This window comes from Podarcis bocagei (genome assembly GCF_964188305.1).
Source record: "Podarcis bocagei genome assembly, chromosome: 3".
NCBI lineage: Eukaryota > Metazoa > Chordata > Lepidosauria > Squamata > Lacertidae > Podarcis > Podarcis bocagei.
Genome location: NC_138127.1, coordinates 22154960 through 22172771, shown reverse-complemented (window position 1 = coordinate 22172771; position 17812 = coordinate 22154960). Strand labels below are relative to the sequence as shown.

Here is a 17812-nt window from a genome sequence, read left to right as displayed (position 1 = left end):
AATGGCAAATGTTTAAGAAAAGGAGTTGTTTTCATTTTATCCTAAGTGCCGTAGAAAAAATAATTCTAAAGTGTTCTGTTCTTTCCCCACAGGAGGGTTTCGTACTGGTGTCTTCTCTTACAGTAGCACTAGGGTATGGGTATAACTTGTGATGAGATATGTTTATTAAATCTAATGGGTGGTGTTCAACTAAGTTCTACTCAAAGCAGACCCACTGAAATGAACGGTAATGTTTAGTTCATTAATTCCTGTTTGTCTCCTCTGAGTAAAACTTAGTTGAATACCACTCCATGGGTCTTTGGGGTGGACACTCCTGCACATTCTGGAACTAATATTTGTATTGCTTTTATCCATGCTGCTTTTGGAAAAAAAACATATTATTAACATACCTAACACTAACAGGCAGGCAAGGGGCTGAGGGCCCCCCCTGAAATTTTCAAGGAGGGGGCCAGGCACCCTGAATATTCTGCAGCCTGCGATGGAACTCCTTGTGGCTGCATTGGGCCCACCAGGCCTTTCAAGACCTCTCCACAGTCATGGCAGGCCTCACAGTCTTCTCCTGCCACATGGCATCACATGACATCACACGAACCCCCAAAGCTGGATGGAATCCAGCACCTTTGCTAACAGGAACGAATATGTGTTAAGGGATCTGTGTGCATATTTGGATTTTAAAAAACACAAAGCCACACATAACTAAGAAGTGCAAATTTACTCCTTCTAGAAATACAGAAAGCGGGTTTATACCAGGGTCAGGCTATCTGCCCATCTAACTTAATGTTGTCTCCCCTCTAACTGGCAGCAGCTCTCTGGAGTCTCAGGCAGAGGTCATTACCATATTTTTAGCTAGAAATAACATGGTTTGAATGTGGGGTGTTCTGCTTGCAAAACACAGCTTTATGACTGAGCCTCTCCCTTAATTGGAACAGCACATTACTGCATCTACAATCTCACAGCCAGCCTAATGCCTCATCTGAAAGAAGAGGAAAAATGTCCCAAATGATATGTCTCTGTATTATAGATGACTCTGTAGGAAAGACAGCACTTCATTTCAATATTTTGCTTTCTTCACCTAGTTTGGTATAGTCATAATCAGAAACACAGCCAAGCATATCCTGCAGACTGCACCAGGTGGCTGCAACGTTCTCTGGAATACACCCTGCGATTGAGGCAGACTCTGGAACTGCATATGAGCAACGAAGTTTCCGCATGGACACCAGGACTACTGGCATAGCTGTATGCATATATTGGATATATTCTGCTGGATTTTTACCAAAGTTTGCAGAGAGACATTAGGCAGCCAAATGCATAGACAAGCACCCTCAGTTATTTCATAGGAATCATGATACAAAGTATATTTTGATTCCCGCACTGCTGCATAAGCATAAAATATACAAGGAAAGAGAAGAAATGGGCTCAGAGAGATGCACATCAAGCTTATTTCTGCTTGTGAAAGCTTCATTTGCTCTTTTTGCTTGCTATCATTTGTGCATATTCAACTGCAGTTTTGGGAAACCAAAGCGACAGACATGTATTGGAGTCATGCCTCTGCTCATGCCTATTTGGGTCCAAGATTAAAAGGGGGTGGCTGAGCAACTCTTAACTAGGCTCCCTGATCAATGTGCATCCTATGCCCCCCACCCCTGCCTGCTGCTGTTGCAATACAGTGGTACCTCAGGTTAAGTACTTAATTCGTTCCGGAGGTCCGTTCTTAACCTGAAACTGTTCTTAACCTGAAGCACCACTTTAGCTAATGGGGCCTCCTGCTGCCACTGCGCCGCCAGAGCACGATTTCTGTTCTCATCCTGAAGCAAAGTTCTTAACCCAAGGTACTATTTCTGGGTTAGCGGAGTCTGTAACCTGAAGCGTATGTAACCTGAAGCATGTAACCTGAGGTACCACTGTATTGTAGAAAGCCGAAGAGTGACTGAGGGCTGTAATGAGGGCAAGTATGGGGAGGAGCAGTGGAGAAAGAGGCAGGCTTGATAGTGGCTATGCAAGATCCTGACTGAGGCCACTTCCATGCATTCAAAGCCCTCCTATTGCACTTTTACTGCCATAGCTTTCCCCATAGAATCTGCAGAACCGTAGCTTGTCATTCATTCTGTGTCACATATCACTGCAGTGTTTCCATCTCCGCCACTGAATCTTCTTAATTCAAAAAGAAATCATAGTTGTACTTCAACAAAAGTGCTGGTGGACCCTCTTCTTTAGGTTAGCTCCAAACCTGCCGAGCCATTGCATACATTAATTATCTAGTCACAAACATTTCTATATTATGGGTAGTTCTTCCCGCCCCCCAGATTTGAGAAGCAGTTATGCAAAGTCTGTTCCTTACTTGACATATTTGTTTCGCTTCAAAATTAAACGAAGTGTGAATAATGCCTTTTAAAATACCGTAAAAGCAAATAGAAGCTTTCAACCTCCAGAAAACATCACTGAAATTAAAAGATCCTGGGTTGGAGCATGCCTGCTTTGTAGACTGCATCACAGAGTTCCATTGCTGTTACCACTTCTTGTTTGTGTTGGCTGCATTGCTGTCTTCCTACCCTTGGCAGGTGGAGGGAGAACAATATTTCACCCTTAGGGAGTTTAGAACCAAAAAAGGGACGCGGGTGGCTCTGTGGTCTAATCCACTGAGCCTCTTGGGTTTGCCGACTGGAAGGTTGGCGGTTCGAATCCCCGCAACGGGTTGAGCTCCCGTTGCTCTGTCCCAGCTCCTGCCAACCTAGCAGTTCAAAAGCATGCCAGTGCAAGTAGATAAATAGGTACTGCTGTGGCGGGAAGGTAAATGGCGTTTCCGTGTGCTCTGGTTTCCGTCACAGTGTTCCATTGCACCAAAAGCGGTTTAGTCATGCTGGCCACATGATCCGGAAAGCTGTCTGTGGACAAACACCAGCTCCCTCAGCCTAAAAGCTGATGAGCTGATGAGAGATGAGTGCCGCAACCCCATAGTCGCCTTTGACTAGACTTAACCATCCAGGGGTCCTTTACCTTTTTTTAAAAAGAACCAAAAACCTCTTGAGTGTGCTTGTGGCTGCTTTAATGAATGGTGTCACATGGTTCCCTTGTTTGTGCCTTTGACTGCAGCCCAGTTCTCTGCAATTCCTTATATGTTGGGAGCCACGTGAGTAATAGACATGTCTCTGAATTGGCTGTGTCTGTCTGTGAGGTGTTTGGGGATCATGGCCAGCCCAGTCCCAGAGTGATGGACTGCGGCAGTGAGATGCTGCACGTGTGTCTTTTTATCCCTTCTTTGGGTGCTCTGGTGTTGTGTTTTCCCCCTTTCTTCCGAGGCTGAGTACACACTGGCAATGGCTATAGCAACAGTGTATTTCTGGTACTGGTATAATGTGAGTTGTACAGGATTGCATCCAGGTGAAACTCTTCAACTATAACTTTTATGTAGCTATATGTCAATAATAACTGTGTCTGCATCAAGTCTTAAATTATTTATTCAGTCATATTCCACTTTCCCACCATTAGGTGCTCAAGGTGTTGATGCTAATAACATGCGCAATTCCTATAAGCATCCTAATTGGTGGCCTTGATTGAATCAAGACCATAGACTTAATTGGTGAACATCATCTACTATTTACAGTACATGTACCGTGTTTTTCGCTCTATAAGACGCACTTTTCCCCTCCTAAAAAGTAAGGGGAAGTGTGTGTGCGTCTTATGGAGCAAATGCAGGCTGCGCAGCTTTCGCTGAAGCCAGGAGAGCAATGCACCGATCCCTCTTGCTCTCCTGGCTTCAGGGATAGCCGCCCGAAGCCTCCTGGAGGGGGCTCCGTTGCTCCTCCCGCTTTGCTGGAGAGGCGCTGAGCAGAGAGGGAGATAATATTATTTTTCTTGTTCTCCTCCTCTAAAACAAGGTGCGTCTTATGGTTGGGTGCGTCTTATAGAGCAAAAAATACGGAAACTTGTAGCAATCTTTGGAAATTGTATATGTTTGAAATAATTACTAGCGGTGAGAAATATTTTCCATGCTGTTCATCTGAAGCTCTTCTTACTGAAACAATTCACATTTGCCCTATGCTTTATTGAAGTGTGTGTGTGTTCTCATAGCCACTGCAGTTCAAAAAATGTGCAGCATCTTAAAGCGATACACTTCCCATTGCCCATAATAGATGGTTGCACATGCCCTGTTCCATTATGCACTGTCTCCTTAAGCACCCATATACACTCACCAAAAAGGAGTAGAGAAACAAAGCTCTGTTGAGCCCAACAACAATTCCTCCCAACATAGGTTAAATTTTCATCTATTGGGAAGGTTCAATGAAACCAACCTGCTTGATGAATTTCAGAATAGGGAACAACAATTTGTTAAGTATTAAAACTTTAGGTCAAGCTACCCAGCTACCCGGGAATTATAATAAACCTTGTTTGTTGCACAAACTTGTTTGTTAATTTGCTGCTATATTTGTGGTTTTATAGTTCATGTTTTACTAGCTGGTTTATTTTATATGTATATGATACACACAATGAGAAGGAAGGGGGTATTCAGAAAGTATAATTTGGATGGTGCATAACAGTTAGATGAACAGCTTCTTAATTTGTTGTTTGCAGAAAACCAGGGATAGAAAGAGTAATATTCACCAATTAATTTTGCCCAGTTATTATTTCAGACGATTTAACTAAAATTTGCCTTCTCCAAGAAGAAGAAAAATCCATAATTATATCTGAACACAAATTAGCCAAAGTTAAGTATGTTTAAGTGTTTTTAAGTGATTTCACTGGATGATTTAAAGACATACTTAAATTCCCATTGAAATAAATGAGACTTAAAAGTGCTTTGACTGGATAGTAGTCCTGCATGTTTTTATTATTATTTTAAGACGTCTCTCTTGCATAGCTTTCATTCTATATATAACAGGCAAAGGACCGCTGCTTAATGACAGAACATGTACTTTACATGTTGAAGCTTCCAGCTTCAGTTTTGAGAATCTCCAGGTAGCAGGTGATCAGAAAAACCTTTCTTCTTGAGGACTTAAGAGAGCCACTCGCAGTTAGAGTAGACATGATTGAGACTAGATGGTCCTGATATTAGGCAGCTTCCTAGGTTTTCCCTATGGATGCCATGAATCTGACTGGCATTCCCATGTAAATGTGTACCATCTCAGATGAATTTTATGAAAACCTTCAAACAGTTGTACATTTAATCACTTTTCAGACTTACAGATGGGAAGGCTGCTAATCATATTTAAAGTGACTGTCAGCTATCACCATTTAATTTCCGAGTTTTCAAACACCCACCAAAAATTCACTTGGGATTGTGAATTTTTGTGAATATGACTTCTAACAATGTTCATCATGCTTTCAGGAATTAAGCTGTAATGTAGCAGTTCTTGCATGGTTTTGTCTCTCAAACGCAATAGGAGAACACTCCCTTACATCACCTCTGCTCAAAATTATTCTAACTTAATTTGGCTGTGTATCTCATTGCCTTTGGATCATTAGAATGGCCTTCTGTGTCAAAGTCAAAATTGAATTCATGAGTGAGTGTGGGGTAACAAAATTTGTACACTGACCAAACATATAACTCCCAACATTTCTACCCCCAAAAAAGTACCACAGGAATGTTTCTGATGGGTTTTGGGTAACTGTTGTCTTATTCTTAAATGTAAATGCTACACATGATCGTGTTCAACTAGGACCTCAAACTGCAATATTCTATAAGCTTCTTACCTGGGCACCGCTGCTCACTACACCGTCTAACTTCTTCTCCACTTCCTTCACATTGCTGCCCCGTAACAGCTGCTCCTTGGCATATTCGTATCCTCTTCTCCCAGCCACCATCACACGACTTAGAACACCCACTCCAGTGACCCCAGTGATTCCACTGACCATTAGCTGCTTGGAAGAAGGCAATAATCATGATATGAACAAGTGGCATGATCACAAATATTAAGGTACATAAACCAAGCCCAAAAATGTCATTCAACACTTCCCCTATCCCACCCTCAAGCACAATACAGTGGTGCCTCGCAAGACGGAATTAATCCGTTCCGCGAGTCTCTTCGTCTTGCAGTTTTTTCGTCTTGCGAAGCACGGCTATTAGCGGCTTAGCGGCTATTAGCGACTTAGCGGCTATTAATGGCTTAGCGGCTTTAAGAAAAAGGAAACAAACTCGCAAGAGCTCGCAAGTCTTGCGAAGCAAGCCCATAGGGAAATTCGTCTTGCGGAACAACTCAAAAAACGAAAAACTCTTTCGTCTTGCGCATTTTTCATCTTGCGAGGCATTCGTCTTGCGAGGTACCACTGTATCACTGTTGGTTTAGCCATTCCCTTAGACCAGCCCACCTGTTTAAAATTAGCTAATGGTCATTTTAAAATTGTATTTACCTATTTAGAAAAAATAAGAATTTAAAAAGCTCTAAATGGTGTACACATAAAATAATATAAAGCAATGATTAGTAATACGCAGATAAAATCAGGAAACCTTTTTTTAAAAAAACCTAAATTATATGTCTGGATCGGCTTGATGAAATAAAAAAGAAAATGTTTTTAGCAGGTGTCTCAAATACTACAGTTGTACCTTGGATCGTGAACGCCTTGTTACTCAGACGTTTTGGCTCCTTAACGCCTCAAACCCAGAAGTGAGTGTTCTGGTTTGTGAACGTTCTTTGGAACCCGAATGTCCGAATGGGCTTCCGATTGGCAGCAGGAGTTTCCTGCAGCCAATCAGAAGCCATGCTTTGGTTTCTGAACATTTTGGAAGTCGAATGGACTTCTGGAATAGATTCTTTCAAGGTACCACTGTATAGTGAACGTGCCTGCCTAATGTTAACAGGCAGAGAGTTTCAAAGCATAGATGCTGCAACCCAGCTTAGGTTCAAACCACCTGAAGGTCGCTTGTCTGCACCCAAGCAAAAGTGCACACCTTCTTTATACAGAAAACAACATATGTCACACTGCCCAGTACTTTCTATCGCCCCCTTTGCCCAGTTAAGGGCACAGTTGGCACATACCCAAACATTACTGAGTTTCCTTTCTGGGCTCTGAACACAGCATCCCAAGCCCCAAGAGAAAGGTAGCATTAAAGCAAGTCAATTAGCTTAAATCTCCACAGCAAGGAGATGGCTGCAGTAGGCTGCAACACACTTACCCGGGGGTAAGTTTTCCTGAACTGAATAGGGCTTACTTCTGAATAATCATGTGCAGATTAGCACTGTCAATGTGGATTGAGAATGCAAACCATGTTTTCATAGATTCCACAAAAGCACAATATTTTATACAGCTGTCCCACGTTGTGTTTATTTAAACTGGTATCCTAACATTTCTTTGTCCTGTTTTCTTTGTGTTAATGAATGTGCTTTTTGTGTTCATATCTATTATGTTTTTCTCAGTATGATTTTCATTAATACCTCGGCACTGTGTTATCTCACTACAAATATTCATTTCGAAGGGCCTAAGAAAGAATCCATGTAATCTGTTTATAATAGCTGAAATTTGCAGCTTTTGCTCATCCTGCAGAGTATTTTAATCTTTCAGGTGTATTTCAAGAATATTTCCCCCCCTATTTGAAAATTGTTTCCAAACAAATTAAACATGTAAGAAATCCAGAATCTATAGAGGAATCATGGTTTCCTTATAAAGAGCCATCTTTGGCATCTGATCCAACGGTCAAAAGGAATGTATACTTTCACCTTCAGTAACACACTTGGAGGCAGCTACTCATTTGTTTCTCATTCCCCCCCCCCAATTATTTTTCTTGATTTTCCAAATAATTACAAATCATTGTCAAATTAATTCAATTTTTAATACAATTTTCCAAAACTGGCTTCCCACTCTCCTTTTAAGATATGTCCAAGCTGAATGAACTCCAGTTGCTGCTTCTATTCTCAATTAATTCTCAATTAATCTCTAGTTAACACTCCACCCCCCCCCAGTATTTACCAGTATTATTATTCATTATTACATCCCTGCAGACAGCAGAAAATCAAGTTAACCTGACTTCCGGGTTGACGCGATCTGGAAATGGCGGATTCCCTCCGAGCTGCGGAGGGAATCGGCTCTGCTGAGGACGGGTCTTTGCCGCGCCGGCGAAGCGGGGACCCTTAAAAACCGCAGGCGCGGAAGCCTGCGGACTGAAGACTCGGCGGGTGCCTTAAGCGCCCCCCCCTGATCCACGAAGAGCCTTTTTAAAGGCTGCGGAGAGGATACGGGGGTGGCGTGGCACTGAGAGTCGACCGCTACCTCGGTGGAGCGAAGCCGCGAGCCATGACCAGAGAGCGCTGACTTTCTTCCTTGAAAATTTGGACTGAAAGAATTACCCGTGAGTAAGACGGATTGGGACTTTAAAAATTTTACCCTGAATTGGAGACGACCGGGGGGTGTGCTAAAAGGAAGTCCGCACCCCCCCCTGCAGACGATCTAAGCAACGACATAAGAGCTAAGCTGGAGAGCCTACCCTTGGTGGGGTGAGTTAAAAAGGACACTAACTTTCAAGATTTAGTTAAAGGAAATTTTGTGCTGGAGAGTGGAGTTTTGGAGACCCTCTTTATGTTTTGAACAACCCCCCCTCCCGGGCTCGGGAACGTCCTGCCTTTGTGCCTGTGTAAGAGCTGCGGAGTTTGACAGCTGTCAAAGCTGTCAAACGGGCAGTTTAAAGCGGAAAAATCATTATTTAAGATCCCTCTGGATTAAGACGAGTTATAATTGAGCTAAAATTGTTGGAAACAAAGTAACAATAACAAGCTAAAGGACTGTTGGAGAAAAGACTAATAAGTAACCAGATTCCCCCTAGGGGGAATTCTGTGAAACTACAATGGATACAATGGCTGTGGATGGAAAGTTACTAGTGGAAATCGAAAGGATGTTTCAATTGGTGGGAATCTTACAAGAGCAGAGCTTAGCCATGAATAAACAACTTAACATTATGACCTTGGGAACAGGCAACTCTGCTGTTTGTATTGAGGACCTGAATGAGAAAGAATCCACAGCTGAATGGGAAACAATGTCTACAGAGGTGGAAGAGACTAAACAAGAAAAAGAGAAAGTAACCTTGGGAAGCAACAACCAAAAGCTGACATCTGTGGAACACAAGCAAGGAGACTCTGGGAACACATCTACCACAAGTCTGCGAAAGATGCAGAAGAAGAAGGAGGAGGTTCTGGGACAATATGGAATACAGGAACTTAAAATAAAGAAATATGATTGGGGCCTCCGTTTGGACTTTGACTTTGAGGATACAGGCTTTGTGGAAATACTCCAGCAGTTGCTTTCAAATCTCCTTGTGGAAAGAGAATATGTTTTGATGGTGAAAGATCTTTTTCCAGACTCGACGACTGACATAAAGGACTACCAACAAGACCGGCGGAGAGGGACTGAAAGGGACTTGAAAGCCTCGGACGTGAGGAACCCAGGCTGAGAATCTTGACTTTGGATTTTTATTGGGAAGGGACAAAAACCGGGGATGGGAGGGAGGGAAGAGGAGATTCTTAAAAACTCTTAAGACTTTCAGGTTTGGTTAATATGACTTTTAATCAAGACAAAATGAAAAATCGATGGAAGAGAACTTAAGTCCAACTTAGGAAAATCAATTTTTTTATTAGAAAAGAGGTAACAAAATGAATAAGATGGTTAAGAGGAGAAATACCAACTTGCTGATATAATCCTGGGAATTGGGATGCACGAGGGGGGGGGTGGGGGGAAGTCAGGGAACAAGGTTATGAGAAGAGGATCTGCTGAATTTATACATGTTTGTGTCTTGTGTTATTTTTGTGTTTGTATTGTCTTTATAAAAGCGGAAAACCCAATAAAAATTTTATATATAAAAAAAAAGAAAATCAAGTTAACCTTAATTTATATCATGGCTAAGGCGCAGGAGCTGGATGCGGCCCAATCACCTTCTAAATCTGGCCTGTGGACGGTCTGGGAATCAGCGTGTTTTTAGATGAGTAGAATGTGTCCTGTTATTTAAAATGCATCTCTAGGTTATTTGTGGGGCCTGACTGGTGTTTTTACATGAGTAGAATGTGTGCTTTTATTTAAAATGCATCTCTGGGTTATTTGTGGGACATAGGAATTTATTCATTCCCCCCCCCCAAAAAAAAATATAGTCTGGCCCCCACAAGGTCTGAGGGACAGCGGACTGGTCCCCTGCTGAAAAAGTTTGCTGATCCCTGTTATATATGTATCCAGTAACAGCAAGTGTGGTTATTACTCTATCTTCACTTTAAACATTTCCTTGATTTTAAATGAGTTCTGTTTTTCATTTATTTCTTTTATATATAAGGGTTTTTTTATTTTAAAAAAAGCAGTTTGCAGGGTCGCCAAACGGCCACCATGAAAACTAAAACAAAAAAAAAAAAAACCAAAAAACACCCTAGTACTAAAAAGTCTGGGCCAATTAAATGGTCTTCACTTGGCACCAAAGAGATAACAAAGTTGGCACCAGGCAAGCTTCCTTAGAAGGCTTGTTTCAAGGAGAGGAAGCCACCACCAAAAAGGCCCTGTCTCACATCTTATGACTGCGATGTAGCAGGAATGTGTCACGCTGCCATGGAGTGAAGGTCTGAAATGTCAAGAGTGCTTAGAATACTGTAGTGGGGAGAGCAAGGGTGAAATTGCCACCCAGCCATGAAGCTCACTGAGTGAGCCTGGGCCTTGCCACTATCTCTTAGTCTAACTCACTTTGTGGGGTTGATCTTGTGCATCATCCTAACCTCTTAGAAGGGGAAAATATTTATTTAAGGAAAATTAACATTTTTAAACAAACTGAAATATTTCCCCATAATAACCTTCATTTCTCTCTCTCCTAGAGAGGACCTTATGTACCTGTACATTCAGGATTGTAACACTCCCTGCTTTCAGCCCATGGGCCTCTGCACTCTGAGCCTCCATGAGCAGCTGCCGTGCACTGCCGACTCCTCTGCTGTGTGCCATTGGAACAGGTCACCGAGCACTGACTCCAAGCGCTCCACTCTTGCCATTGTCCATCAACTATTGCAATACACACAAAACAGAGATAAAATCCAGATTACCTTTACCAGCAAAGCTACCATGACAGTTTCTTGTTTGTTTAGTGCAGGTTATTAATCTTATGGGTTACAAAATCCTGCTTTATCCTGGAAAATGTAATTCAATTAAATAATTAGGAGTACACAGAAATGAGGAGTACATCGTCTTCGGCTGGGGGGGGTATTGATGTGCCCATGGAGAGGGCTGCTAAATAGAACCTATACATAGCTTTCAGCACACCAACCATTATGCAAAAGGCTGTGCAGGGGTTACCTGATAGCCTAGGTGCTGGGAAGAAGAGGGAGATGAATATTCTGACCTTCTCTTCTATATAATGGGTGCACTCGAGGTGGTGTGTGCACATGTGTCAAGAGAGGGGTAAATGTGGTCACTGAGTTCTATTTTGACCTTCTCAAGTGTAGCAGAACCAACATCAGACTAGGCTGCACACGGTACCTCCACCATTCACTGCTTGCTTTGGATACTACTCTCTGATTCCCCTAAGGATGAAAGTGTCCCCCCCTTGATTTAGTCACCCTCACTGGTGATGACCAGTTACTCCCTACCATTCCACCTCACCAGTCATATCTCCCACACTAGCTGGAGCCTTAAAAAGCAAATCTGATTCTCTAGGCACAGCATTTATTGTATGATTAACCAATCCGTGCCATGATGGGAGCCACAACCAGCACATTCATCCGGATGGCCCTCAAGCCCGAATACAAGGCAGAACCATGGTTTACTCGTGCTCCGTTGTACTGCTTGATCCCCATCACAGCAGACTAGATGAAAAACCATCCCAAGGTGGCATTGTTTCACACACTCAGGCTTGATTTGTGACAAGATTGCCTGTCGGTGACTTACAGAGTCTTGCTGATGCTACCCTGTTAGACCATGGGCACTAGTACTTGACGCCAGTCCTTCTACATGCCGATGCAGCATGATGCATGCGCAGATTTGGCAGGGTGATACTAATGCTGAAGCATGGACCCTAAGGACCCTGTGAGAAGTCTCAGAGTCTATCTATCCATTTAGTCAAGTGCTTTGTTTTTAAAAAGGAGTCAGCCATGGTATGTGAGGAGAGGTGGATGGCTGTATTATACTGGTCAAGAGTAAGAAGAGACTATTTTAGGTGAAACAGTGCAAAACACAGTGTCACATTAGGCTGTATTTTGTTTTACTACACTTCTAAGTAAGTAGCATGGACACTGATGAAACAACATACTCCCTTGTAATATGTTTTAACACAACAATTCTGATCACATTTAGCAGGGACTAAGCCATATTAGACATAGACTTGCTTTCAAGTAAGCATGCATAGGATTGTGTTGAGTGACATGGATTTTAAGAAATTTGTCACTTAGATGATAAGGAGGAAAAAGATTACTCAATGCATCTGATGGCGAGAAGAAAGAAGGACATTTCAAGAGCAGAATAAAACAAATGTGAATCGTTGGCAACAATATAAAACTCTGAACTTACACAAAGATTAACATCATTTTGTACATCTTTCATTTCATCTAAGGTTTAGGAGACATACAAAAATGTTGCACAGACAGATGTTTGGATAACAGGAAAAGCTTTTTACATAGGACTGGGTATGCTAGCAAGGGGATTGTGGGAGACACATAACATTCAGACAGTTACATGATACATATCTAACTTATATTATCATCCTTGGAAGCGTGTGTGTATGTATCCTGAAAATAGCACCATGTGCTAAGATCTGTTTCAATGTGGATATATATGTTTCCTCAGAAAGTCTTACAAAGTCTCGGAATATAACTGTTCGCAGATGATTATGAAGGATTAGTAACATCTTGGTTGATTAGGAAATTGGATAAGCATCTCAAAATATGGCTACCCACCAAATCTGCTTATTTTGTGACCTCATCTAAAGATGTCCTACAGAACTTAATTGCACTGTAGGTGGCTGGATCTCTCCCAACTCTACAATTCTATGAACTTAAATTTAATTTCTTCCTATTTCGATTCTACGGCACTATGATATTACAGGGAAGAGGCAGGCCAAACAATGATTACAGAGTATGACATGTTTATGAAACATGATTAGGTATTGTGAAATTGGTTGAAATGAATGGTTAGCAGGCTACCCAAGATTCCTTAGCTACTGATGCCCATGAACTGCACTGTAGTCTTTACACTTGACTTTTGCCTGCATCTACTAAACTGGCTAAGTAACTCTGATGGTACTCTATCATTTAATATTGCTCTAAATCATGGGAATTGTTGCTGCCATAGCTAAGTATATCTTAAACTCCTTTTCCTTTTCCTTTTTCTTTTCCTTTTTCTTTTCCTTTCAGTAGCAATTTGGGAGAAAGAAAATAATTGGAGTAACAGAATTTGAACACAAGAAATGTTCAGTATAGTCCCAACAGTAGGTGCCACACAGCTCGTAACATGTTTATGCAGTTTTGCTTCTTACTCAGGTGTAGTCATGGAGTAGCTGTCAAAGATTTCACTTAAAGTATCACATAGTTATCACCTGGGCATTATACTGGCAGTCCAAAGTTTTGAGTGGTATTGCTTCCACCCTGGTAACAGTGCCCCAACATGCTGAATATTTCAAACAAATGGACCAACATGCAGTACAAAGCAGACATTTATAGAATTTATCAATGGGTACTATGTACTGGACAATATCAGAAAGATGAGTTTTAAGATGCACCTTATAACAGTTGAATTCCCACATTCTTACTAATTAACCCACTGCTGTCTTCTGTAACTTGTTGCAAACACCCTCAAGCATCTCAGCATATACACGTGTGGCATCTAGAGGAATGAAATGGGGTCCTTTTTTCATTCAGCTGCATTTTTGTTCTGTGAACCACCCTGTGCATCACAAAGTTCCATGGTGTGAACAGAGCTCTGTTCCTTGTTCTCTGGGTCCCACTCAGGGCTCTTGAGACATCATTTGGCCATTAGATGCACATATATCCAATGCATGTTTCATATATTTTATATTTAGTGGCCAGGATTCAAAGAACTACTTAATGTAAGCCCCATACCATACTCAATGTTGGTATTTCTTTCCCTTGAGCTGTGGACTCCTGTGCCATGTCACCAAGGGCCCCAACCACTTAAAAGATTATGGTGCCCTCCATATGTAATTTAAAATAAAAACAATACTAATACATAAAATGAAATAAAGTTTTATTTTTCATTCAAATTCTTTATTAAAAATACTTCCCTTTTTGTGCCCCTGCTTTGCTTAGTCAGTCTATTGGGTAACCCAGCACTGCATTCTACGTACTGTTTAAGAAATTCCCCTTCATGTCAAAATGGCTTGCTACGTGGCTGTGTTTCTCTTTAAGACCCACAGGCCTGAAGACCCCTTCACAAAATGACTTGTATGGTTCTGTGGATCCCACCTTCTACCTCCAGGTTAAGGAATAAGAAACAGAGCACACCAAAGCACCAGCTTTAAGGATGGAGTGAGAATGCAAGCAAAGCATGCTTGACTTTGCAAGCACTCCTGCTTGAAATGTCACAAGCAGAACCAAGACCCATGTTTCTGCTTTGTTGAACCCCAGCCTGCAACTAGCCTCTCTCCCAAGACCCTAAAAAAACCTAGCTATAGAGAAGGAGGATGGAGTGAAAGACTCTTAATAAAGAAGGTCCAGGTGGGCTGCCTCTCCAGCAGCAAGTGACACACAAGAGTGCCTTTTCCCACTGGAGAATCATGGACTAGACTATAAGCTGTATGATTCCTAGAAGGATATGACTCTTTGCTCATCATTTCCAGCCAATGGTGGCATGTGGGGCCTCTTTTCCTTGGAGCTACTCCTTCTCTACAATGAGGGGTTTCATTTGTTTTGGGGGAAAGGCGGCTGAGAAGCATCCAGCAAAAGGCTGGCAGGCATTTGCAGCCATCAAGCTGAACACTCAGAGAACTCCTTGGAGGACTTCCAAGCATTCAACTTTAATGTCCAAGGTGCACAGATGTTTTCTAGGGAAAACACGAGTTTACTTTTCTTTTTCTAACTAGCCCTGTTAGTGTCCCCATGATGCTATAGGAATGCATCCTTCTTGTAGTTTAAGCTCAAGCTGCACAAAACAACAATGGAGACCACAAAGGTACTACACTGGAAAAACAAACAAACCTTGTAAGTAGCAAACAGTTATTCTATATATGCTCACCAGGGCAAAGAGCAATATTGCAAGGCTTATGCTGTGTTTCAGGTCCATCACATGATCTTCCCCCATACTGGGGAGGTATACATGACCTTGTTCTAGTTCTTTGGCCTCGACCACATGTGAATGAGCACAAACTCCAAGGTGACCATTCCTCCCAAACTCCATGTACTGTAATAAAGCAAAGAGGCTTTAACAAGAAAATAACATGAGTAGCCAAGTGGGTTAAAAACAAACATAGTAAAACTGTAACTTGAATAACTTGGCCAGCATCCGAAGGAAGAAAACAACAACAGCATTTCCACCATTCACAAATATAAGTTAATCCAAGTTTAGAGCATTGCAGCATTAGTGATCAGCAAGCTAGGCTTATGATTGCAACTTTTCATTTAATCATAATCATAATAGGTCAATAGGACTTATATTGCAGATATGGCTAGAACCACAGCCTTCAGCCCAAGACATATGTTGCTCTTGTGTGTGTTGTCTGCTCCATTCATTTCACTGGACAGCTGGTCTACACGTACAAAAGAAATGTAGACAGAGATCTGTTTCTTCCACAGAATGAATGGGATTTCATTAATGTTTAGAGAGCTTTGGAGATGCAGTGGAATGTCTTGGACCTGAAGTAAACCACTGGAGTAGGGTATATATGTGTTGTTCAAGAACAACACATTGTAACAAAGCCCATTATATGGGGCCAGTTTTTATGTCATGTGTATTTAGTTATCATGTGACAAATACAAAACAAATTGATTACCATCAGGTAGATGGATAGACATAATCCAGTAAATGAACACTTATACCCAACAATCACTCAACTTCTTATGCAGATTATTTACTATACACAGGACCAAACTGATCAGGGCTCAGTTTTGACTAGGAAAATTCTGGGCAGCAAATGATTCAAAAAAGTATATGTGAGACAGTAGAATTTCCATGTAAGGTTTTTCGTAAGAGTTCAAAGCATGAACCACTGACATAATTTGATTTAGTTCAGATAGAGTTGCACTTTACTGCACTTTGTAACAAGAATTTCACCCATTTATCAGTCTTACATAAATTAAAAAATAAGCATTGCTTCAGTCACTTTCCTAAATTAGGATGAAACATAAACATTAAACTTCATTTGCTTCATTTCTATTTGTATACATTCACATGCAGATAGCATCTCTATTAAATCAATGGGGACAACCAAGAGACATTAAGCACGCCTAAGTCTGTGAAATCAACAGGCCAGATTCAACTAAATGATTGTGCTAGCAGGCACCAGAACAGCAATTCCTCCTAGCATAATGAGACTTCCCTTCCTCTCCTCCCCCTGCATGCCCCCCACTGGCTTTGAGGGAGGTCAGGAGAACTCCCAGACAAGCATTGGGAAGGATTGCTGTGCCTGTGATATCAGAAAGATCATAATAGCATGATGTTGAATTCCTTTCTATAGCTGTGTGCATGCAGACACACACACAAGCACAGTTTCAATGGGACATTATGACTCAGTTCTCATTCAGGTGATAAATCTGCATATGGATTATGTTCCTTCCAACTTCAGAGGAGAGCTCAGAAATCTATACCCCTGTATCCATCTACAAGGAAAAGTAGATGCCAGGGATAAGGGTGCCATCCTAGTTGTCTCCCCCTGACATGATATTTTTCTAGGTGCAGTGATATATTCACAAAATCATGTGAGCTGCCACCACCTGCAGTTTATTCTATAAAGTCCAGGCTGAGTTTTAGCACCTCAGTGAGAACTAAGCCTAAGTATGCCTACAATCCTTTGGATTGTGTCCAATGTCTATACTAATTGCAATGAAAAAGATACTCATAAACACCCTTTTCCTTTCTGTTTACCTCTTTCGACACATATCTATCTGTTTTAAAAATGGAAGAGGCACACCAATAATAGCAGGTTATTTGCAAACGCTGTCAAAGCCTAAGACATGAAGAGGCTAAATTCCTTTATAAATTATTTCGTCTTCTGTAAAATATTAATGAACGAAATGCCTAGAGCAAGTTTTGCTTGTCTGCTATCAATGGGGCTTTGTATGTATGTAGTTTTTTCAGAGGAAGCATCACAAGTGGGGTGAGGAGTTAGCCCTGTTCAAGTAAAGGGGAAGGATGTCAAGTCAACATGTGGTGGAATTCCAGGACTATGCCTGCCTACCCTGGAATCACCTGGCATACGCACATTTGTTATAATATATAACTGATATATTTCTAGGAAGAGTCTAATTCATATAATCATGATAATGAGCAATTTTTGAATGCTATTCTCTACATTGGCATCCACCAATGATACATTATATCCAAAATGTGTAACAGACGTCAACCAGGGGTCCATGCAGGTATAATAATTATATATTTTCCTTGGTGACATGATCAGAACTTTTGGTTATCAAGTACTGAATCAGATACCAAGTGGCTTAAATTATCTCCATTATTATGCCTCGAACTACGTTCAGATATGAAAACTCCTGTTTATCAAAATATGTTTGCATTTATCAAAGCATGTCGATAATTGCCAATTCCAAGAAGGGTTCCACCAGCTCTATCAAGGATCACATCCTCCTGATGTAAAACAGTATAGGCTTGCCTTTTCTACACACTGTAGCCACAAATGCTGGTCCAACCCTTCTGGAATTATATCTGAAGGGTTCAGCTGAAACAAGGTGTGTGAATTTTTTTGTTAAAA

General features: G+C 41.4%; 1 protein-coding gene across 5 annotated transcripts in view; it reads right to left on the bottom strand.

Annotated features, from left to right (window-relative positions):
- The window catches only part of ADGRB3 (adhesion G protein-coupled receptor B3), a 466862-nt gene that overhangs the window by 277955 nt on the left and 171095 nt on the right, over positions 1-17812 (bottom strand). For all 5 annotated transcript variants that reach the window (XM_081186906.1, XM_081186903.1, XM_081186902.1 and 2 more), the window contains 3 exons: positions 15127-15291; positions 10783-10947; positions 5689-5853 (listed from right to left, as the gene is read on the bottom strand). In XM_081186906.1, coding sequence (XP_081043032.1) covers positions 5689-5853; positions 10783-10947; positions 15127-15291 — 495 coding nt within the window. The remainder of the gene's footprint in view (positions 1-5688; positions 5854-10782; positions 10948-15126; positions 15292-17812) is intronic.